General features: G+C 40.2%; 1 protein-coding gene and 2 long non-coding RNA genes across 6 annotated transcripts; 2 read left to right on the top strand and 1 right to left on the bottom strand.

The window, feature by feature from the left end:
- The first annotated feature begins 4,040 nt into the window (after nucleotides 1-4,040).
- On the top strand, nucleotides 4,041-16,287 carry LOC145441658 (uncharacterized). The gene is made up of 3 exons (XR_013915877.1): nucleotides 4,041-4,860; nucleotides 5,946-6,033; nucleotides 16,052-16,287. It is a non-coding gene; the product is annotated as an uncharacterized LOC145441658 (long non-coding RNA).
- On the top strand, nucleotides 6,068-15,444 carry LOC145441657 (uncharacterized). 4 transcript variants are annotated; one of them, XR_013915874.1, is made up of 5 exons: nucleotides 6,068-8,354; nucleotides 8,797-8,957; nucleotides 11,440-11,590; nucleotides 12,198-12,347; nucleotides 12,934-13,756. It is a non-coding gene; the product is annotated as an uncharacterized LOC145441657 (long non-coding RNA). The 4 variants fall into 4 exon arrangements; XR_013915873.1 differs by having other exon boundaries at nucleotides 6,070-8,354; nucleotides 12,258-12,347; XR_013915876.1 differs by lacking the exons at nucleotides 11,440-11,590; nucleotides 12,198-12,347; nucleotides 12,934-13,756 and adding an exon at nucleotides 15,009-15,444 and having other exon boundaries at nucleotides 6,950-7,583; nucleotides 8,259-8,354.
- A 5,506-nt stretch (nucleotides 16,288-21,793) lies between the features above and the next one.
- On the bottom strand, nucleotides 21,794-24,321 carry LOC145441654 (uncharacterized). Its single transcript, XM_080319573.1, has 5 exons — nucleotides 24,048-24,321; nucleotides 23,819-23,978; nucleotides 23,672-23,748; nucleotides 23,467-23,612; nucleotides 21,794-23,103 (listed from the first exon to the last, which is right to left on the bottom strand). The coding sequence occupies exons 1-5, from the start codon at nucleotides 24,187-24,189 to the stop codon at nucleotides 22,939-22,941; spliced, it is 690 nt and encodes a 229-aa protein (XP_080175699.1). The 5' UTR covers nucleotides 24,190-24,321; the 3' UTR covers nucleotides 21,794-22,938.
- Nucleotides 24,322-24,874: the final 553 nt, after the last annotated feature.

A 24,874-nucleotide genomic window follows, 5' to 3' on the forward strand; every position in this document is an offset into this window, starting at 1 on the left:
TTTATGAGTAAAGAACCACGAATTGTATGCTCATTAGATAGATAGCTTTAATAGTCAGAGAGATGCATCTTAAAATTCTAAATTTAGCCCGCTTCGATTATTTGCTAAAAGTATAGGATCACTCGACCAAACCTATTTCTAAACTACTTATATGCGCACTTTCCCGACCTTCAGAGCTTTCCTTACTGGGAATTTAGTAAGAATGAAGTGTGATATGTCAATGTCTGCATTAGGAGCAACTATGACTGCAATATTACCTGCTTTAGCTACATCTAACCCTCAGTAAAGGCTTTCAACAAAACCTAATTTCCGAATACCATCCAGACACTGACCACGTTTCGAATTGTCTTCAATATATGAATCAGTAGGCCAGTAGGCGATTTACGACACTGAATCTCTCAATATTTCATGAATTTATGAAACGGGTTATGTAAAACAGCGGTTCGACAAATCGCAACATATTTTAAGCATCATATTCTCAACGAGACATGATTATACATCGTCAGAAAGCGTGGCGAGTTGGTGGAAATCCCGAAAACGTAATAGTGACGTATTCGTAGTATATGAATGTGCATAGGCAAATATGAAAGGCAAAGGCCGTCCAGCATAATTTGCAAGTAAAATTAACCAAGTAGGCCTATTTCTAGTATTCGGCGATGCTATTTTCCGCTCAAGACTCACTGCGGAGTAAAAATACGACGGTGTTGTGAATCCGTGAATTCTTGAGGCAGCACAGATTCTTCGCCGTTGCGCATTCTCGGCGCAATCAAAGCAGAGATTCACTTTAGATAGTTTCAAAGCGATATAATGAAAGAAATGTGTCTTAATGATAATTTTGGGTGTACTTTTGTTTTGAGATTTCTTGTCGGATACTGTGTCGTACGATACCAAGGCGGTTTAAATATAGTAGCAATAGGCGTATGGAACCGGCAGACTTATACAAACTATCAATCAAGATATCTGACCGTCGACTAATTTTTGCTTTGGTTCTAGTTGCGAAATTTGTAACGTGAGTAGTTCTAGTCCTAATTGCGCAGTTAAGATACAATTAGAAAACACGTGTCTTCGCTTGCCGTGAATCGTGATACCGATGTTATGTTGCGTGACGTTCTGGCACCAATGCTATAGTTTAAAGTCATCGCGACTAATACTATTACACCCTATTTCCGCAACACCTCGTTGTATCCAAACGAGCTCGTAACACCGTCTGTTTTAAATGCAACCCTACTCCTAGTCCGCTGTCTTGTATAACCTATACAAGTGGGCCGTGCTACAAGTCCCCAACTACGGAATCGAAGTTACGAATACCAACCAGGTGTAAATGAGTAAATGAACTTTGCTGTCGAAAAACACCATGAATACTATACAAACAACAATGCTATGACTTAATCAGTTCGGATAAACGAACGTTTCTCCAAGCGTGCGTAACGTTTTGGCACATGTTTGGAAAAGGCCAGTGGCGGCTCGTGACAATATCGGGTGGTGGGGCAAGGGCTGCGAGCGACTTTTATTAACATGACGTCACAATGGCGTTTTCCAACGTAAAAAAGTAACTTTAATATGATGGTCACATGAATTTCCCGACAACAGTGATTTTAACGTAGGTGCCGCGAGAGGTTTGCCGGTGAGCCGTGACTTCAAGTGTCGTAACAAATGTTTTATTCATTTTTTTTTAATCAAAGGAATATTTTACATAATGTACGTGAACTAAGAATCGTCCCTATGCCACGAATAAATTATCAGGCCATCCTTAGTAGCATGCGTTATGATTTCATGGTATAGTTAGAGATTACGCAAATCGATAGGCCCCCAATTTTTCTAAGCCCGTCCGAAAGTGTTGCGTACACGATCCTGGTGTGCTACGACCACTGAGCTGGTGGTTACGAGTTACGACCAGGTGATAGGCAACCAAAGCGGAGGTACCCGGCGTACGATTGGATCAATGGACTGGACAATTTGTAGACCTCTAATTTACGCTTAAGGCAACTTCGTAAACTAGCCTACGTACGGAGCAAAGATTCAATACGATTCATGTTCGCACTTGACTTGACCAGACTAATTCCAATGACTAGAACTCGAGAGATTGCGTAAGCCTAACTGCAAAGGTCAACGACTTCGGACACATACGCTATTGTTATCTCATAGATTGCGCCTGTCATATTGAATCCAGAACATCAATTTGAATGGTCTTTGAAGAACTAAGGACAGCGGCCTCGGAACTTCGGTCTCGGAACAACATAGTACATTTTGGCCTTGAAACTGTAGATTGTGACGCAACACATACGGCTTACTGTCTATAAGTCTGCTGCGAAATCGCCGTTGGAAAATATATTAATCGATAAATACATGAATGAAAGCCGTAAACTTAGCATACTGTTACATGAAATCATCGAGAAGTAGCATTCGCAATCTCATAACCCATTCCGGCATGGTACACTGTCAAAATCAATACAAACAGACGAACACCGAACTTTGAGTAAAATAGATCGAGGAATAGGCTGATCGAATGATCAGCTGTTAGCCGACATCGAAAATGAAATAGCCATCGCATTTGACAGGGGATTGTAAGCAAATGGTTTGAAGGCCACAATTTCACAGTGAAATGCACATTGGCGAACATTAAATTATGAGAATATTTGAATGCAAACCGAGAATCTTAGTTAGCTGTTTCATGCGATCATCGAGATATACCATTGGAAATATCATCACCGATCTCGTTATGGGACGCAGACTAGATTAGCACAGACAGACACTGGCTTTTGCGTGAGATCCGCAATGATATAGGTAGGCTAAGTATCAGATCAGCGCACATCTCTACCATACTCGATCTCGAAAACGAAATAACTGCCTCAATCATTGAGTGTCAACTTTAAGACTTGGCACCGCGTTCGATACTAAAATCAAGACATACCGTGCAAAAGCTCATGACAGATCTAGGTATGGAACATCGTTAAAATCAATAGAGACCAATAACGGCTTTTGTGTAAATCTGTTAGCGATAAATGAAGAGTCAGCTCTCACTCGACTTTGGAAACGAAATTACCACCCACATAGTTCAGTGACAAACTTAAAACTTGTTACATCGGTCGATACTAACATTAAGACTTTACTGTGCCAAATGTCATGACCGATCTCGGTATGGAACATCGTCAAAATCAATGGAGACCAATACCGGCTTTTGAGTAAAATCTGTTTGCTGTACAATGTACATGATAGATCAGCACACACTGAACTTCGGAAACGAAATTACTACCCTTATCTTTAAGTAGCAAGCCTGAAACTTGGAGCAGTGCTAAATACTACCTTCACGACATAGCATACCAAGTTTCAAGAATTATCATGGTGCGAAACACCGTCAAAATCGACATATACCAGAAAAGGTCGACTCAACGCATATCACGGTAACCGAGTTCAGATATAGATACGATTGTTACATCACACCTTAGGGGCGACCGGCATAGTTGCCCCACTTGCTCGGCCATTTTACGAATAGGAGAGAGTAAATCACCGTTTCTTTATTGTGCGCGGCTTTGAGAGAATAGATAGTGAAAGCTTGTTATGAGCGCTATACCAGGGCAAGCCCCGGCTAGGCATTCACAAAGCGAAAACACAGAAGAGAATTCGATTTTCGCAGAGACTTCGCTATGTGTGGGCATTTGTTAGCGAAAGCACAAGAAGAACGCGGGTTTCGCTGTGATCTCGGTATATATTGACTGCTGTGCGTGTGCGTCTATAAATGGTTAAATTGTTATTGAACAGAATTTTAGGTGGGGCAATGCCCCAGTTGCCCTATAGGACGAGCCGCCACTGGAAAAGGCTGTTGATTAGACCGATCGAGATTTCAAGGCTTCAACGATGAGAGAATAGTATCGAAACTATAATGACTGTACGTTCTCTACTCGACTCGAATGATAGTTGAAGTCCTCTCACATCTTATTTCCAAAATAAATAATTAGGCTAGAGACCCCGGTTGAATGTCGGCAGTACAGTACGTTTCAAATTTCAAGGATTTTATCAGGGCTCCTGCCCTATGTCGTTTTTTTTTTACAGCGTAGTTATATAGGCCTATACAAGAGCCCGGAGGAATATCCGAAAAAAAACCATAGAAAAGTGCTTGGAACGGGTGTGATCAAGAACGAATGAATATTGCTATACCTGACATTACGGCAAAATGAACGGTAAAGTAAGAGAACTTAATTGGTCGTTTCGATATCCTTCTATATGTTCGTTACATCGCAACGTGTCTTGTGTATCTCATTGTACATTGTGTGTCTTGAGAAGATAAAAATAAAAGAAGTGCCGATTATAGTGTGAAATTTTACGAGCAAATTCCACTGGCCGGCATTTGATATATATATTGATTTGAAATCTCAATTGAAACATCCCCGCGGGCAGTCTTATGACGCATCGCTTCTGCATCTTCTACGCATACGTCACGATTTCGCAGTCGCGACTTCCCCTTGCATACAACGCTTCTCTCGACGCATTATCGAACTGTTATTTTACATGACATACACATAACACGGAAATTTGTGTGTAACACTCCATACGCTGGGAGGTCGAGATTGAGTTACAGTTACGTGATATATATTCATAGGCCGAGTAAAACTTAATCAAATGATTGTTAGAAACGTATCATCCATTCATATATCATCCCGTTTTCAGGAAATCAGAAAAATTATCTTAGGTGAAATCATTCACTCTCGAGGTACGAAATACTGATAGTCAGAAAAATCAATTGTTTATTGCAGAATAGAGTTAAATTCATAACTCAGCTGTAGACTATGGGAAATCTACGAAATACATCAAGTACTATACCGTTAACTCTGGTTCTCCTCCTCATCTCAAGCTACGTGCCAGGTAAGGTCATCGCAGCGATCATCGAATGGTATTATATGGCAATCACCCCCACTAAATGCAGGTTTGGCACACTCGATTAGTCGATTACAAAGTAACTTTTCAAATATATTCCGTAGTTTCATTTAGCTTGGTTTAGTTCCGTAGCTTTAGTAAATTCTCAATGGATACCTGGTAGGTTTTGAACCCAAAGGTCCCTTCTTTTACACCTAATATTGTTCCGCTGCTCAGAGAATCGTCGGAGCCAATGAACAAATTCGTACCACTTGATGAAGAGAGAGAGAGAGAGAGAGAGAGAGAGAGAGAGAGAGAGAGAGAGAGAGAGAGAGAGAGAGAGAGAGAGAGAGAGAGAGAGAGAGAGAGAGAGAGAGAGAGAGAGAGAGAGAGAGAGAGAGAGAGAGAGAGAAAGAAAGAGAGTGATAAAGAGAGAGAGAGAAAGAGAGTGATAGAGAGAGAGAGAGAGAATTAAGTACCAAAATGAAAATGTTTTATATTGCCAAACATTTATTACGTGGTATAAACTTGGAGACCCGATATGACCGAAGTCTTCAAGACCGGTGCCCTTAGTCGTTGTATCAGACCTAGTTCACATGCCGCTCAGTTGTTGTTGTTTATTAAAAAGAAAGATTTGGCGCTTATCAACTGTTGGTCTTTTGCACCACGACCAAGAATTGCGTAATAAATGAAAATCAGTCTATGGTATGCTGCTCAGTTTTAGAACAGCCCGTATCCTAGCTGGACAACAAATGGTAGTAACGGCAGTTAGCCGATTCGTTGTAAGCAACCAAAGGTTTGTGTTATTTAAACAACACTATCGAGAATAAATCAACTTTCAGTCGATCCCGTGTTCATTTCAATTTTCTGACAAAATCCATTTATTGCCATTACCCGAATGCAGCCAGTGATCGGAAGTTGTGATGAAAGGAATTTGCTGAAAAATGTTAAGAATACTGCAAACCTTCCGGATGTAGATTCTAATCAGGTTCGTTTGCGAACCAGAATATCTGAATCATCAAAGTTAACATACCAAACATTACCACTGACAATACCACATACCACATTACCAATGTATTATATCTATAATTAAGATGTCTATGGAAGAAGGCGCGGAGGAGGCTACCGATATCGAGGTGGAAGTGGAGGTTCGTACACCGGTGGTGGATCGCTTGGAACAGGGTATAAACCTAAAATATTTCCGGAAAGTTTTTTGTTTCGTTACTACCTCTTTCTCTCTCTCTCTATCTACATATTTTCTTTGTGTGTGTGTGTGTGCGTATGCGTGTGTCAGAGCGAGCGAGCGAGATAGTGTAATGGTGATGCCTCCGGCTTCTCGATCGGTAGGTCGTGGGTTCGATCTCCCCGGCCGGTTCATACCAAAGGCCCGAAAATTGGTATCCGCAGCTATCCTGCTAGGCGCTCAGCAATCACGGATAGCATGGAAGGTGAACAAAATCGGAGGCGCAGACTAGTTGACCTCACGATACCCAGCAAACACCCGATCTCCCACGGACTTACGGGTACGTCCACAATTGTGCCCAGTCGTCCCACGTTCCACTTTTAGTGACTGAGGACTTGCTCAGTAGGTCACAAATTGACGTCCAATTATGTAACTCCAAGAGACCCCCAGAGGAAGTAACTTTAAGAGTGCTCCTATGCCAGTCACCAATGACCATTCCAGTGGATGTCATAATAGTGTGATGCCTGGATGCCACCAACACAGGAGTTGATTTGGATGTCCTTACTGGGAAATGGTTTCTATGAACTCAAATGTGCATTATTCTGCAGTCAATGCTGAATAAGTTGTGTTGAATACAGTCATGATACAAGTGAAATCTAGTGGAGTGAAGCCGTGGATGTTGATATGGTGTGACTTTCTCATCGCGTGGAACTTCACAAGCCCGGCTGTCGACCATTGCGGTCGCACAGTGCTAAAGAGGCTCGATATAATGTGCGATACAGAGACACAGTGGCTTATTTTATTGTGACATTACTGGGTCGAAAATGCCCACATCAGGGGCAAATACTCGTAATGCATGTGAAATATTCCGATATCAGAACTTGATAATCGTCATGATGGGGTTGTGATGACTATTCCAATCACGGAACAACGCAGTAAGCAATCCTCTCGGCTATTTCGATAATGGAGTCGAACACGCCTGTTGCTTCAGATTCATCCAACCATAAAACCAGAAGCCTGCCTTCTTCTATTTGGCGAGCATCGCGCATGCGCCGCGCGTGTAATTCAATTTGATCACCGTATGTAGCAATGGCGGAGGGACGAATTATCACAGTAATGGTTTAGTTCATAATTGGAAACGTTAACAGCGTGGACTGTGAGATGTCTCTATCATGAGTACCGGAAGGGCAGGGAGCTTGGTATTTGAGTGCTATATTTAATAAACAGCAATAGTCTCGATCATCATGAACTGCTGATGCGATATAATGAATTCGATTATATGATTATAGTGACACGGCTGTAATATCACCTACAGACGGAATTGATCGACCCGCTGGTAATTGGTAACTCATGCAAGCCGATAATTCTTGTAGTAGGCTACATTTGATACTATATGATAATGTATTGATCATAGAAGTCTGATTTATTGTGCTCTGTTCCATAATGTCTCACAAGCAATAACTTGCCATTTCATGTGCATCCTGTGAAAAGTTTTACAAGGATTTCCTAGGACTGCAGGACCCAATCAGCAAACCAGATGCCGCATAAAGTAATGTACCGGTATTTTATAACATATCGGTATATACTGAATTTTTAAATGTTATGTATAGGCTTACAGAAATGTGGAATGTTCCTTTATGGAATGTGAGATTGCTGAATTTGTGGATGCATGAAGATTGTAGCATCACATTAACATCTATTTTCGTATTTTTGTGTCCACAACAGTATATAACCATAACCATCTATAATAGCGTTAATAAAATAATTGAGGCTTTCAGTGAACATGTAAGAATTTTTGGCAATATTGGTTTATATTTAGGGTATTTTAGGAACAACATTATAATAGTTTGTTAGCCCATCTTTAACCTCGCTCTAATCAAAGGATACTCAAACACTAAACCAATTATAAACTCTATAAACTTAACATGTTCATGGCCTGGTGCAGACGGGTTTTTGGCAATGTTACCGCAATGTTGGCACGGCCTCCGTGCATACTTTTATTGCTTGATTATAACTTTCGATATTAGTATATATACACGGAAACATTGCCTACATTGCAGCAGTATCAAAAAAGTAGGTTATGGATGGGCCCTAAGGAAGGCTGATTGCTCATGGTCATCTTGCCGTCGATAAGAAAACACAACCTTGTTATCAATGGATTCTTACTATATATGGATGGGACATATCTGTGTTTGTGTATACAAAGTTACTTCATTTCTACCAGGAGACTAGATATTGAACAGGCAATGTTATGTAGTTCTAAACTTCAGAGGAAGGCGCCGCAGTGGTGCATTGTTCATGGATCAAGATGTTAAATTATGTAAGTTGAAGTTACGAACTATATATGATGATTTATGATATTTCATTAATTAGCAATTTATTACCCTGAAAAAAGTGCCATCGATGATGCGGAAATATACAATTGACGGTGGTTCGCAATCGGGCTGCTAAAACGTGCTGGGTGGAACTATAATTTTATTATAAACTGCATTGTTATAGTGGCACAGAGCGTGTAATTTCAGTAGGCTGTCTTGAAAATAGTCACATACTTGGCTCGAATCATAAGAATTGATACTCGTTCGAGATTTGAGTAACCATACCAATGTGCTCAGCCCTACTGATTAGTCATTGTAGTGAGTAGAATGTGCGAATGGTCCAGCTTGAACTTCATTGTCTTTTTTTTACAGGATATTCTAGATTCCTGGCTTGGCTTCTTGACAAATGGCTTCACTACAAACATTATAATATCTTTGATTATTTAGATCGGCAATGTCTTCAATTGATAGTGTTCAACAACGTCAAGAACGCTGTACAAAGTATGTCTTGATGACTGGAACCAAAAACGTTCGGAAGAACTACTGCCACATGGAACAAGCGTTGCTGTAAAATCGGTGCTGCGTCATCCTCAGGAAAAAGTCAAAAGGTATAAAACATTGAATACACTTCATGGAAACCAGAGGCTGTGAAAGTAATCATCTTTTGAACTGAAGTAGATGTAATGTTATGGATTTATACACACCTAGAGGTAACAACTTTAAAGTTGCGTTAGATCTACTCGAAATGGAAGTAGATAATGCACTTCTGGAAAGTATACAAATAATAAGTTTGAAAAAGTAGATTTGGTCGAGGTGTTGCGTAGGCATTCTTAGCGTTTAATCATAGTTGGTGGTCAAAGTACATATTGTTTGCACCGGAGTTTAAATAGTTGCAACGCCTTGAATTTCTACTGTACAATTAGCCATTTACCAGGCTTGTAAAATTCACTTCAAAATGAAGTAAAAAGTTCTAAAAGAAGATTTTGTGCTCTATTCTATCCCAGGGGTTCTTGAACAGGGCCCGTAGACCCTTTTGTGGTACGATATGCATCGTGGAATTAGACCTATATGCTGTGGTTCTCGTGCTATGCGCAATTTTATGTGAATTGACTATCTGATTTTAATATAGGTACCATCAGAAATTGTGTTGAAAATAAATTTTGGGCTGCTAGAAATCTTATGAGTAGCGTGAAGTGTGCGATCGCTAAGGCTAAGAAACAATGCTATTACTATGGCTAAAGTTGTTGATATGTTCCAATAATAATCGAAGCCAACATCTAATTCTGAATTAATTTGACTTTGGTAATGACAGTAGCAACAGCCTACTTATCACGACTATATCAAAACCCGGATTAGGCTACACCGCTCAAATGCTCTGATACCAGATCAAATTTCAGTAGATTTTAAAATACAACTGTGACACGTCAAAGGTCCACCAACTGAAATAGTATAACCCAGAGTTTGATGATGTCATGATGCATCCTATTGCATCATCTCTATAACTCATTATTTTAACAAATTATGCCAAGCACAAAAATAATTTTGTTGAAATATTCAAAACTGTGATTTTTTTCGTGTCAAACGTGAATAATACAATAGTAAATTATATTCTCGAGATGTTTGTGGAATGCCTGTCTGCAAGCTCCCGTCAAATAAGGCCTACATGGAAATTATACATTGAATATCCCTATCTTGCTGCGTCGTCAAAAATCCGGAAATTGACCTGGGACCACATTTGAATTTGAAGCCTCTGCTCTATATGATGTGACAACATTATGAACAAGGAAAAGTTGAAATATCTATCTCGTATGCGAATTCGAAGAAAATGAATACCGGCTCTACATCATATCGAAGAATGTTTTTTAGATTTAAGATAATTCCTATGTTATTGTACTTTGAGACAATACATTTGTCATTCACACGATCGTGCGTAGCTACGTCCTACATGTGCCGTGTTCTGCGATATGACGAATCTATGTTTTTAGGCCTCGCAGTGGTACATAGAATCGGAATTCTAATTCTTGTTGAATACAATTTATGTACCCTAAAAGATCATCTGTTTCGACTTATCGTTGCTCTATTCAGATTCGTGGCAAGCCCTAGTTGTAGTAGGTGATGAGTTCCAAATAAAGGTGGTCAAAGTATTCATCGTTAGTACCGTACTAAATAGTATAAATAGCGATTTACAAGACATCAAACTACTTCCAAGTGTCGACATGGTCAAAATATGGAGACTTGAGGAATGTCGTAGTTGTATGCTTTTAAACAGAGATAAGGAAAGCAATCATGTTCAGCACTCAATTAGAAATATTTGTAGCGTAGTCTAGTACAAGTAAGAGTAACGCAATGTATTTCTACTCGGGTTCAAGCACTCAAGCAGCGATATACATGGCTTATCAAAACTATTTTAGGTAAAGTAGAAGTTCTGGAAAGTACTGAAGTATGTACTTGAGGTGTTTCCCAATATAATTTGATTGACGGGTTTCATACTCTGTATCACAACGTCAGAAGCTCCCGTACTCGAGTAGACATTGTAGTATCGTCATAAATTATCACTCAGCACAAGTAGAAGTAGCGGATCACAATGCACGATTTTCATTTTTGCTCACGAGCGCCGCCATTATGGTCAACGGATGGCGGCCGGTGAATCGTGCTTCATGCGCGCAGATGGCAGTTTTGGAGTTGGTTTCGTTATTTATCTCCGTGGGTTGTCGATTTGATGCTGTTCAGGGTATCGATGCTAAATTAAGATAAATAACACGTTCAATATTAGATTGGAATCTTTTTGAGCGAAAAACTGCCTATTTTCAGTCGTTTTACGAAGTCTTTCGGTACTGGTTTGTGTTGTGACAACTCGTTACTCACTAGAACGAGAAGCCGAGAACGTGGCATATCAACTTAACCTCTCCTAAGATATAGTGCACATATATTTGTAAATAGCTGGTCGTGTATTTACGTAATTAGAATTAGTTAATTTAATTTATTCGTGTAATACAGTTTATGTTTGATACCGTATGGACATGTTGGTTTCTTGCAAAGAACTTTTACAGTAAACAACCTATTATATTGCCTGTGACTGTGAGATAACAGACATGAATGGAGATGCGGGATCGTGGACTGTGACAGGAAGATCACACTATCATTGTTGTGGTTCTCAAATGCAAGAAAGACCATGAATCTATCTTTTCACCGGAAGAAATGGATATAAAAAATTTGACGTGAAGTCGGGCCGAATTTTTAGGTGAGTAAATTACCATAAGTGTTTCAATCAGATTATACTCTCTCCTTTTCTTTTGTGATAACGCAGGGTTGTAACCATGGCACAAGGCTCCGAGTCACAAGTCAATCTCCATTTTATAGTCTTGACTCGAGTCAAGTTGAGTTATTTTCAATTCACCGAGTCAAGTCCCAGTCCAAGTTATAGAGCAGAGGGTCGAGTCCGAGTCATGGTATTAACCCCCTTTTTAACTCTGTTTAGTGATATCTAATGGTTTGCATTTATAATATACTAATTTTACTCCCATTTAGCAATTTCTGGTCGCATTTTCAAGTATCAGAACCAAATCCCAATGGTGTGGTTACTTTACTATTCTTCGAAATTAACATGAAATGTTGGCCTTGGCCGTCCGAGTCTCGAGTCATATGAGTTGGTTCGAGTAATGCGCAATGACTCGAGTCCAAGTCGAGTCAATACACAAATTGACTCTAGTCGAGTCGAATCATTTCCGTATTTTCAGAAAATGACTCGAGTCAAGTCGAGTCATCAGAAAGTCGTGACTCGGGTCTGACTCTAGTCGAGTCATTACATTTACAACCCTGTGATAACATTGCTATTGACTTTTGTCTAGATAACTGGAAATACACGTGCTTGAAGGGAACATTTTATTGACGAGGATTTTGTCTTGCAGACGTCACTATTCGAAAATTGGAGCAGTTCCTGGGATATTCAAGTGGATGAAGTCGTCACCATCAAGAAGGGTGTTGCACATGCATCAGAGGTGAGATCAATGTAAACTGACATGATATGATGCTACAACTTACTTTCAATTCTTAACAATGACTGGTACATTTCACGAACTCGGCACATATATCAATTGGTTGGAAGGGAGAGTCCAATCACTACTTGATACTGCCTTTCCAACAATATGTAGAGTGCATTGCAGCCAAAAATATAACTTGCACAACTCATTGAAAAATGTCCAAGGAGTGCTTGGCCATTCTAGAATCGCGTAAAATTATTACTGGTTATTATGATTAGTGCAGCAAAATCCAGAGCTCAATCCCAAGCTGTTGTATCACTTGAACTGCGACAAACATTATGACTGAACATTATTAGTAATATTAGTGTGTGGCAAGCTGACAGACATTTTATCTAATTCGGCTCATTTGTGATTGTTTACTTTAAATTATTTTCTGCACTTGGTTATGCCACCAACATTAATTATTTAGTAAAAGGTACTAATTACTTGAAAAACGTAGATGTACTTGAATAACTGCTATTTTTAGTTGATCGTAAATATACCATAACCATGAATGTTTTCATTTCTGTCGGCATGTTATTAATGCATCTAACTGTATTTGTAGTGGACATCATACTCCAGAAGAAATTCCTGGCCCAAGTAGCAACAATCAGATTCCATATCTACAACAGCCATTGCTGGATCACACGTATTGTGAAGAAGATTTTCCCCTCTTCAAAAAGTCATCTAAAGCAAAGGGAATAATTCGGGATTCAAGTAGCGAGCTGGAGAAGCTGATTTTGTGCACGATTCAAGGCATCTGATGATATATGTTTCTGTATTACTCTGGATTTTCAAGTTACGGATTGATTTTGAAGTTTTTTGATATAGTCTCATCCACAGCTGCAACTGTTCCACTTTGATCAGCTGTTAAAAATGATGTCAGAAGTGGTATATTGAAGAATTTCAATGTAAAGGCAAATTCAAAAACTTTGCCATTGCAAGACGAACTGTTTTTATTTCTTTGTCGGATTCATCAACGGCTTTGGAGTGAAAGACCTTGGTGTTCGATTCAACTTGTCCACTGCATCTGTTAGAAGGTTATCGATAACTTGGGCAAATTTTTCAGATTTTACTCTTGGGAAATCGGCAATTTGAGTGAGTAGAGAGAAAATTAGAGAACATATGCCCGATCCTTCAGATGAGGAAATTATAGTAGCACACATGCTAATAATAGACTGACACTGTGAATAACGAGTGCAGACACCATCATGCCTGTTTCTTCAGAGTGAACTTTTTTATTACTATAAGAACTATGTAACTTGTAAATGCTTGATTGGTATCACGCCACATGGCCATAGTGGCTACATACACACAAGTCAAGTCTGCTTTATATTGCTCACCCATTCATTTTTTATCTGCTCAATAAACATAGAAATAACATTCAACAGTTCTGTTGGGTATTGTATATTGACAAATTATCAGATATATTGACAATTTGTTCGTTATTTGCTAGGAGCTAGCCAGTTATGCACAAAGCTATCCGGGACACAACTGGGAGTTGGCTAGCGGCTTGGTGGATGTGTCCACCGTGGAGAACGTTTAAACCCAGTTTAAATGAAAGATCTCCGGGTCGCCATGACGCTTTCATATCCCGCAAATGAGCAAGGTGTCCATGACAATCTAGCTTTTTCATCAGATTTCGAAATATCCTTGTCGATCATCGATGGTCCGTGGCGTTGTGGCTGTTCGATGAGGCACATCTGCACCTGGAACATGAAATACTGCAGCAGTGTATGGTGCACTCGACAATCATCGGACTGGGGCAGTGCAACTGGAAACATTGCAAGGACAGCAATTTGTAGTCATATTGTAAAGCTTCGTATTTGTTTATTACTAAACAATTTGTTGACAAGTTATTTGATTTTAGTTTCCAGCACAATTTTTTGTTTTGACAATATGCAATATCAAGCATTGACCCCAACAACACTGTTCTGATACTGACATGCTCAAACTCATCAGGATCTCTGATGATACTTGCAAAGTCACGAAGTCTAATTCTCAAAGCCAGTTAGGAGCCTAATTTGAGTGCTTGAATAAATCTACCAAGGACCTCTGCTAGTATAAATTACAACATGCCTCTAAAATCTCTTATGTAAGATTCAGCCTTTGCTATTTCCATTACCTCTCGATTCACTGGCAATCCTGTCTACGTCTGCAAAACTGAACTCTGGTAGACCCGTCAACAACTCAGAAAATACAAGCTCCATACATTGCTGTGTAAATTGTTACTGTTACTAGTGACATCAGAAGACTAAGTCAGCAGCAGTTCAGTTAAAGCAAAAATACAGTCACACGCTAAGGCTTCTCAAACAGCTATAATGAAGAAGTAGGGTCTGGATTTCGCTAGCAATGACATGAAATCAGGCATTAGTAGTGTTGCAATAACTAACAACTGATGCATTCGCAGTAACGAGTCGCCATAAAGGAAAAACAACTGCAATATTTCTGCACACAATGGTAGCCTTATGGAGGCAAAATTATGACCGCCATCCGTCCATAGGGGGCGCTAAAGCGGTGAGAATCGTCCATTAATGCATGAGGGAATAGAAATTGAAGCAGCTCTGACGCAAATTTCATGTGCTATGTCAGCAGAGTGGCTCTACAAATGATTTGCTGACATTGTTGTATATGTTTCAGGCAAAACAAAGACCAAGAAGAAAACTGTTGTTGCAACCAAGTTTATTGCGAATACGTACTCGCGCTCTTAACATGATGCGGTGCAAATGATGCATCGTTTTATAATATGCAATGTAAATTTTACTTATGATTGCTCCATGCTTTTCCCTGTTTTAGTTGTATTAGCAGTTGTACTTTTTCTAAGTCATGTGACACGTTTATTTCTAATTTCATGATGCACTTCAGTTGAAATGTTTGTAATGGTAATATAAAATTGACTTAGAACTTGCTGTTACATGCAAATTCCCACTGACACATTTATTCGTAGTGACTTCCTGATCGATTTTTCACGTAAGCCTGAACTTTGTTTACCAGTAATAGTTCATTAGTTAATGTTGTACTTGTATTTTGCAATTGTCGTTTTACAGTAACCCAATATAAACAGTTCGTTAGTTTATATGATGTTGAATTCCATGTAATTGCACCAGGTTAGGAGGGGAGTCCTGATATGGTAATCCTGAGGAATAGGACAGGTGGTAAATGACATATCCATAGGGAGTCACGTCGCGTCCACAGTAGGTCTGACGCATCCATAGGGAGTCACGTCACGTTCACAGCAGATCCAATGAGTCCATATGGAGTCGCTTCACGTCCATAGTAGACCAACTGAGGAAGTGTTTAGGACGCTTCTAGTAGTCGACAAATCCACTCCAGGGAAGTAACACTGGGCGTCCTGCGTCTTTTCCGCAGGAAGTCAACTGGACATCGGGTGTTTGCTGGGTAGTATCGCAACTCCGTCGACAAAGCATCTCGATGGTGCAGGCGAAAAATAATATTATCTCTCAGACATGTACAAACTCCTAATTTAGTTAGCTGACGATCAACTAACTAGGCCTGCTGTGTGTGTGTGTGTGTGTATGTGTGTGTGTTGTGTGTGTGTGTATGTGTGTGTGTGTGTGGGTAAAGTAAGCCAGAGTGAAAGTGACTTAATCGCAAAACGGGTGATGGCACTGAATTACGTTCTGTTGTGGGTACTATTATGTTTGATATTGGGTTCATTTCAGATCAATTGTGGGACTATCAATTGCTGGAATCATCATATTCATATGCCTTCTTGTTTGGTGCCTAAATTGTTACCTACGCGCAAAACGAACAAAGCCGACAACAACTTTCGTGATTCGACCTGTGCCCACCAATGGATACGGTATGATGAATACTTTGAATTCAGGCGTGAGTTATTTCCCGGTCATTGAAAGTTATTTCCCTTGGGCACGGCAACAGATAAGAAATAATATCGAAATACGTAGTCGCTTAGATGTGCCTTTTCACTTTTCATTTTTGATATGCTTCATAAAAGCACTTCAAACACGACCGTTCCTAAACTGGTATAGGATATGAACTCAGTTGACCCTGCAATTACTAGAATGGTGATGACACCGCAATGTATTGAGTATGCATCGACCGCTTCATTGATACATCTGTCTCCATCAGCAATTAAGCATTTAAGACTTTTTCAGATCAGAAACAAGATCAACCCTCACATTAAGTGCCTATGTCATAAAACTCATAACTGAATAAAGTACTATCGTGTTTATTGTGCGTTGTAATTATATCATTTTACCTACTTGTATGAACCAGATTTTAAATGAAAATAACAGTTCAAAAGGCTGGAAAAATAGGAAGTCATTGATTTCTCAACATTTTCAACAGGCAAATATGACGTTGTTTGCTTGTGTCCTTGATTTTTTTGTGGCATATACACCGACTCATTTTATACATACACACAGGACCATACCTGTCGCACCCCACATCCCCCAATTTGGGGAAGGGCACGACCTCGAAGGGGGCCCGAAATTATTTCGTGAATTAACATAAACTGGAGTGTTTTTTTGGAAATTTATACAACTTTTTCCAAAGAAATTTCGCGCTGCGCCCGATTTAACGTTGTCAAATATCTTGTTTATTGGGTACCGTCCCCAAACAAAAAATACGCATGATTTATAGAAATGAGCACTTCGGCGTTGGCCATTACCGCGCCACGAAGCAACAGGACATATGAAGTTACAGGCCATATAACAAGCGACTTCGAGAAGTGTACCAGAACGAAAAGCAGCGACAATACCTTGGCCGAAAATGGCTGCCCTTATGGTGACCGATAACTTTATGAATTGTCCATAGGCGCCTAATGGCTGGCACTGAATCTTCCTGTCTTGGCGATCTGGGCCCCACAAGACAAATGTCATCTCTAGGGAACATAATTTGCCATAGTATAGAAATACCAATTTGTAATCGTGTCCTTCTTTTAGTTTAGTAAGTGCGGTCGACTTCAATATCTTTTGAAGTAGCAGATAGGATGTAACGAAATAGCATCATGTACCGCAGTCACTATACCAACGGGTACGCCGGAAGATGTTTAATTATTATTTACCGGTCCTACCTTTTCTAACACACCTCATTCAGCTCTATCGGCAAATCTGATTACGTGAGCAGAGAGAGGATAACAATTCATAGCAATATACAGTGGCGGCTCGTCCTATAGGGCAACTGGGGCATTGCCCCACCTAAAATTCTGTTCAATAACAATTCTTCACCATTTATAGACGCACACCTATCTATATAAACCGAGATCACAGCGAAAATCGTATACTTCTTGTCCTTTCGCTTGTAAATGCCCATATATAGCGAAGTCTCTGCGAAAATCGAATTCTCTTCTGTGTTTTCGCTTTGCGAATGCCTAGCCGGGGCTTGCCCCGGTAGCGCTCATAACAAGCTTTCACTGTCTATTCTCTCGAAGCCGCGCACAATAAAGAAACGGTGATTTACTCTCTCCTATTCATAAAATTACCGAGCAACCGGGGCACGATAGCTCTGTGCCCTGAAGGTGTGATGTAACAATCGTATCTATAGCTGAAGTCTGTTACCGTCATCTGCGTTTAGTCGACCTTTGCTGGTATAGGTCGATTTTAATGGGGTTTCACACCATGAAAACTCTTGAAACTTGTTATGTCATGTCGTGATGGTGGTATTTAACACTGCCCCAAGTTTCAGGGTTTCTACTTAAAGTTTAGGGTAGTAATTCCGTTTCCGAAGTTGAGTGTGTGCTGATCCGTCATGCATCGCAAACAGATTTTACTCGAAAGCCGGTATTGGTATCCATTGGTTTTGACGATGTTTAATACCGAGATCGGTTATGACATTTGGCACGGTAAGTCTTAATGTTAGTATCGAACGCTGTACTAAGTTTTAAGTTTGTCACTGAACTGTGTTAGTGGTAATTTGGTTTCCTAATTCGAGTGAGAGCTGACTAGTCATTTATCGCTAACAGATTATACGCAAAGCCGGTATTGGTCTCTATTGATTTTAACGATGCTCCTTACCTAGATCCGTCATAAGCTTTTGCACGGTATGTCTTGATTTTAGTATCGAACGCTGTGCCAAGTCTCAAGGTTGACACTCAATGATTAGGGCAGTAATTTCGTTATCAAGGTCGAGTGTGGTAAAGATGTGCTCCGATCTGACACTTTGGCCTACAACACATTGCGGATTTCACGCAAAAGCCGGTGTATCTGCGGTAACGTTAACTGAGATGATGATATCATTCTCAGTTTGCATTCAAATATTTACTTTGATATTATATTCTCCAATGTCAATTTCACCGTGAAATTGTGGGCGGCTAACAGCTGATCACTTGATCAGCCTATTCCTCAGTAAATTTTACGCAAAATTCGGTGTTGGTCTGTTCGCATTAATTTTGACAGTGTACCATACCGAAAAGGGCCATGAGGCCACTTCTCGATAATGTCATGTAACAGTGTACCAAGTTTAAGGCTTTCATCCACGTATTTATTCGGTACTATATTTTCCAAAGGCGATTTCGCAGCAGACCTATAAGACAGTAATAAAAACGTATGTGTCGTGTTACAGTCTCCAGTTTCAAGACCAAAATCTCTTATGCTGTACCGACTACCGAGACCAAATTTCCGAGGCTGCTATTCTTAGTTCTTTAGAATGATGTTTTGGATTCAATAGGACAGGCCCAATCTATGAGATAACAATTGCGTATCTGTCCGAATTCGTTGACCTTTCCGATTAGGCTTACGCTATCTCTCGAGTTATAGTCATTTCCATTTCTGCAGATAATTAGTCAGGTCTAATGCGAACATGAACCGTGTTGAATCTTTGTTCCGTACGCCGTTTACGCAGTTACCACACTTCAAGTCACAGCTCACCAGCAGACCTCTCGTGGCACATACGTTAAAATCACTGTTGCCGGGAAATTCATGTTACCGTACCATCATTAAGTTACTTGTTTACGTTGGAAAACGCCATTGTGACGTCATCTTGATAAAAGTCGCTTGCAGCCCTTGCCCCACCACCCGATATTGTCACGAGCCGCCACTGCAAATCACGGATATGTGGTGAAAATGCATTCCGGATGATAGGTCCTGAGTAGTCGACAGATCTCTTGGTCAGGTTGCTATTGGGTGGGGGTAACAAGATATTTCCCTTCGACGAAGATCTCGTGTAATGGGAGTGGACATTTTTAGTAGGTATGAAAAAGTCATCAAACACAGGAGGCAAACTATTGGAAAAATATTTGTGTACAACTTTTGATACTTCGAAACGATATAGTTCGTCAACTCGCAGAATTCGATGCTTATGGCTGTAAGGCGATAACTTGGTACGTAAACGTACCGATGAGATCAACCGTATCGTACGATTTAGCAGGGTTCAAATTCTGCACAAAAATGTTGTGCATGCATTCTCCCATGCTACGTTTCGATATTGCAGGTGCCGAAGAGAACTAGAATTACTCGATTTTTAAAACTCACAACTATACCTAGGACTAGAACTACTAACTTTTCGAAATCCACAACTAGAACTAAAACTAGAACTACTCGCTTTTCATAACTCGCAACTGTAACTATAACTATAACTAACGACCTTTGAAAATACGTAACTAACTGAAAGAAAACATACTGTGCAGCACAGCACCCGGGCTGTGGAGTCGGAGTCAGAGTCGGTGGAGTCGGAGTCGGAGTCAGAGTCGGTGGAGTCGGAGTCGGAGTTTGGCTAATTTTCGCTTGATGGAGTCGGAGTCGTGAAAACTGTAGTGGCTGGAGTCGGAGTCGTGAAAAAAATATTGACTGGAGTCGGAGTCGGAGTTTGTGAAAATGACCCTGACTTCGACTTCGAATCCGACTTCTTTATTATGAAAGCAATCGCTCTCAAAGGTATCTTTGAATTACTAATAATAATAGTTACAATAGGATTTTTATGTACCATAAATCACTATTATTAGTACCGATACAGATCAGAGGCGAACAAACCGTGCCCCGTAGGCCAAATGTGGCCCGCCAGAAGGTTTTGTGTGGCCTACGACGTAATTCACGAAATTAGGTACAACATCAGGTAAAATTGCAAGGCCAACCAAGATTTGATTAGCCTGACCGCGAAATTTGATGATGACTAAAACATCAGTTAGTTTCGACGGATTGGCGTAACCAGGGGCCAGCCACATTCATCGCAGATCTTCATATATGGCCATAAAGTAGAATATTCCGTAGCAGATTAATTTGACTTGAAATTTTTCTCAGCACTTCGCATGATTCATTGTTACATTCCTTGAATTTAGTATTGGAACCCCTCCTGGAAATTATAAATACGTGTAATTTACAGAATTGAGTCCAACTGTACTCGCAATTAGGAGATAACGTGTCGTCCAACATGCGATTTCGCTGGTGCGCTCGATGTGAGACCGCCGGCGATGAAACATTTGCACAAAATCGCAGAGGCATGTTTATCGAAAACGTCGATATTGCTATGTCTAAAACGCCAAATAATTCTGTCCTTGCAAAATGAGCCCATTGCTATACAGAGGCGATCATCAATACATGCAACTGATATATTTATTGGTCGAATTCATTCATTACCTTTGAAAAATTTCCTGCTGCGCGTGACCAGGGCATGACTGCACACTGCAGTGTTGGGATGACTCGAGTCATGACTTGACTCGAGTCAGACTTGAGTCACTTTTTCGTATGACTTGACTTGAGTTGAGTCACTTTGCATAAATGACTTGACTTGACTTGACTCGGCGTATCAGAAATGTGGATCGACTCGCGACTCGGAGCAAAATTCACGAGTCAATTTCAAGTCATCAAGTAATCGGTGTCGATAAAAATCCCTGTATCTTGCATATGTTCGGGTTGTTCGCGAAACGCTGGTGTAACCCGTGAGAGCAACCAATCATTCAATGATCGAGCGTTTTACTGAGCCTCCATTGACCGAAGTGATCGAAGCTTACAACCTACGTTGTCGTAAACTATATAGAATAGTAAAGTAATTTAATAGCAAAATGTCTATTTCTGTTCTGTGTTCTTAACTTAACCAAACCTCTTGTTTTATTGAAATCTTATTCGAAAATAGTTTATATAGTCCTCAAAGATTGGCGCACGCTCGAATTTTAATTGGATCTGCGGAGTCGTATACTTGTTAGAATTGAACCAAATTTGGTGTGCAGCGTTTTTTAGGGTAACCTGACAATTTAATCAGTTAATGGATGGAATCAGGTAAAAAGGCTAGTTTTGAACAGCCCTAATCTACATCCACGTGTACGATTCCCGCACGATCAGAAATATCGTGATTAAAGATACTGGGTTAAAGCTGGCGCCACAGCACAGGTTTATTTTGATTTTGCTGTGATGATTTCTCCGTAATATGAAATAATAGACTGTAGCCCTCTAGTCGCGCTGTATTCGATGATAGTTTTCGTATGCTCCTGATTTCTTTAGTCTTTCCGGTGTCATTGGTCAGGTAATAAACGTGCTCGTAATTTGTATTTGTACTATTTGCACTATCTTTATTTTGCACCGCTACATTAAGGAATAGTTTAGAGCAGGGAATCTCAAACTGTGGTTTGCGAGAGAAATTTCACCATGAAGGCTTGAAATCGCGATCGGTCGTATCAAAGCATCAAAACATATAACAGAAAGTTACGCACGCTTGGAAAAACGGTCGTTTCTCTTAGGTGACTAGGCCATATAGCATTGTTGTTGGTGGTATTCAGGCATCACAGTATTTTTCGATTGCGATAGTCATTATCACATTGATACCACGCCGGTATTCCTAACTTTAAAGGCCTCTTCACACTGAACTCGCGACGTAACATCGCGAGTTGCGCGTTGCGCGTTGCGAGTCGTAAGTCGCGACGCAATGCACACTGCTGCCAAATGAGTGCTCGGCAGTGCCCACAGGCGGTAACTACCTCAAGCGCCAGTTCTGCCAGAAATAACTCTGAGCAAAAATACACACTGCTATGGGCGATCAACATCTGTAATCATATGAATGAAGTCGCACAATAGTATGCGCTTGTCCGAAGAAAAAAATGTATTGCGTCATCTGCCATTGTAGATTTAGGCTCGGCATAATTCAAAACTATGACTACACACGACACAAACTTAATATCCTCTGCTTACGGCTTCAGTCAGACTTGGCCATTTAGATAATTCTATTTGTCAATATTCTAATTAAAGCGAAATGATTGTAATTATGATCCAATTTATGACATCTTACTTTGCTATAATCCAATTTCTGGTTTCCTGTAAACGCTGCAGAACCGTATAGTGGAAAGCGAGCCAGACCTGCTGTACAGACGTTTGCTATGGTCATACTGATTGTTGGTTCAATGTCCCTAGTTGTTGCGAATTCGGTTATTCTACTGTAATTTCAAGAAAACCGAAGCTATGATTGTGATTTGGAGATAACTGTAGCTATAATTCTAGTTCTACTCTAATTTGGAGAAAACTTCAAAGTCTGTAATTCGAATTCAATTGGGAAAAGCTGAGAATTTTCTAATGGTCCAACCCTGGTTTCAGTGACCAGCAAGTCTTCATATCCCGGTGCACAACTTCAGTCCGACATTCAACAGCAATTTCATTTTATTTTTCAATTAGTCTTCAAAGATAATCTCAGACATTTTTTTCATTTTGATTCTGGATTGCTCTTCAGGCATCAACCGCAACTGGTTTGTGATGAAGTCGCCGAAAGTTTGAAACTGGTCCGTGGGCTGGCTCACTTCTTCAGTCGAAGCTCTCAGGAACTTTATCATCTCCTCCTTAAAAATAGATTTATGAACATAATTACAACAGCAAAGCTAATAGGAAGCTGTGGTAGGCTTATATGACATATGAGCATAACCAACCCCCAATTACATATTCACAGCCAAACTGAAAAATATTTTCAGAGACTCAACTATCAACATACTGCAAAACCAATGGTCTACTACCTCCCATTTATCTCTGTAATATTCAAAATAACCAATCATGACTCTGGCCACACATCTTATACTCATAAATTGGCCACACATCTACACTCATAAATAAACTAACTAGTTTTGGTCGACGTTCAGTTGGGCAATGTTATAGTGACTATTGATACCACCTTTGACACGAGGTAGGCCTAGGCCTACTGTAATTACTTGAACTTTGCTCTTGTCTGCATGACAATAAGGCCTCTTTTTATTTTGGTATCGTTGTGCAGTCTGATTCTGCGAATCCACATCAGCAGCAACTGGGGATTCTAGATTTGCAGCAACTGGGGAGACGTTGATCGAGCCCCCTGAAACTATATCAAGCACCATGAGGATCTATATGTCGTATTAAAAATATCTGTACTCATGTCACCATCGCTAGATGCCGAAATGCCCACATCCGCCTGATCTTCCAGCAGCACTGGTTGTGAACTCAAATTATCAACTGAACTAAAAATAAACCAGCAACAATTTTGAAATTACTCAATTGCTGAACTAATGACAAAATGGCATCCATTACTCCTTGTGGGTCAAGACTGGATCCAGAAAACTCATTTGAGAGTAATATATCCAAGTTTCGGGAACGGCTGCAGCCGACCCACTGGGAAGATCCTTCCGCTTCTTGTGTTTTCTGCCATATTGTGTCCGAAGACTTGTCCAACGTCGCTGGCAAAGATCAGCTGAAAAAGAAGGTCAGAGTTATAAATGTCTGGTCTCCCAGCTGACTATGTGCAAGTCCATATACTCACGAGAAACTGAGAGGGTAGCTGCGATATATCTCCACGCATCCTCGATCATTGGCCGGTTTTTATGTTGATGCAGTTGAACATCCCAGATTGCTGCATGCTGGGACACAAGGTCGATGAGCCGATGGTTAAAAAAGGAATCCATTTAATAATCTTGAATTCCAACTTTCAGACAGGTTTAATTTATAGACTACCAATCTGTGGAGAAAATTCAGCATAACAGCAGTGGAGAACTTTCTTCATCAATACAAAAAGAATATATCAAACAACAACAAAATGAAATCTGCCAAGAAACACTCAAACAAGTTCACTGCCAGGGAACTGACTCAACCGTCTCAAAATATCTCATTAATATATTTCTATAATGTCCAACTTCCCTGCTGTAGTTATTTGATCCCATGGATGATAAAGCGGCATAGTGGCCGTCTTGGATAACTGTGGGAAATTCGGCTCGCCAATTTCCATCAATGATACTGCCATTTGAACCAACAACGTCCCCTTGAATACCAATGTCGGCCCTTCTGCTACTGTTACTGGATTGCAAATAATTATGCAAAACAACTGCAGCTTGCACAACAACTTTGGCCCGCTCTACATCACAGCTGATTGGACGATAGAAGATCTGAAATCGAACTGCTAGTATCCCAAAAGCATTTTCTACGACCCGTCTCGCTCTACTGAGCCTGTAGTTGAAAATTCTCATTGCTCTCCCAAGAAAACGTCCAGGGTATGGTTTAAGCATACCAATTTGTAGTGGAAAGGCATCATCACATGCAAAAAAATAAGGCATTATAATGTTGGTCGAAGGCAAAAAGTTGGCTGGAGGAATT

This window comes from Botryllus schlosseri, chromosome 6 (genome assembly GCF_051294905.1).
Source record: "Botryllus schlosseri isolate E-star chromosome 6, Bs_hap1, whole genome shotgun sequence".
NCBI lineage: Eukaryota > Metazoa > Chordata > Ascidiacea > Stolidobranchia > Styelidae > Botryllus > Botryllus schlosseri.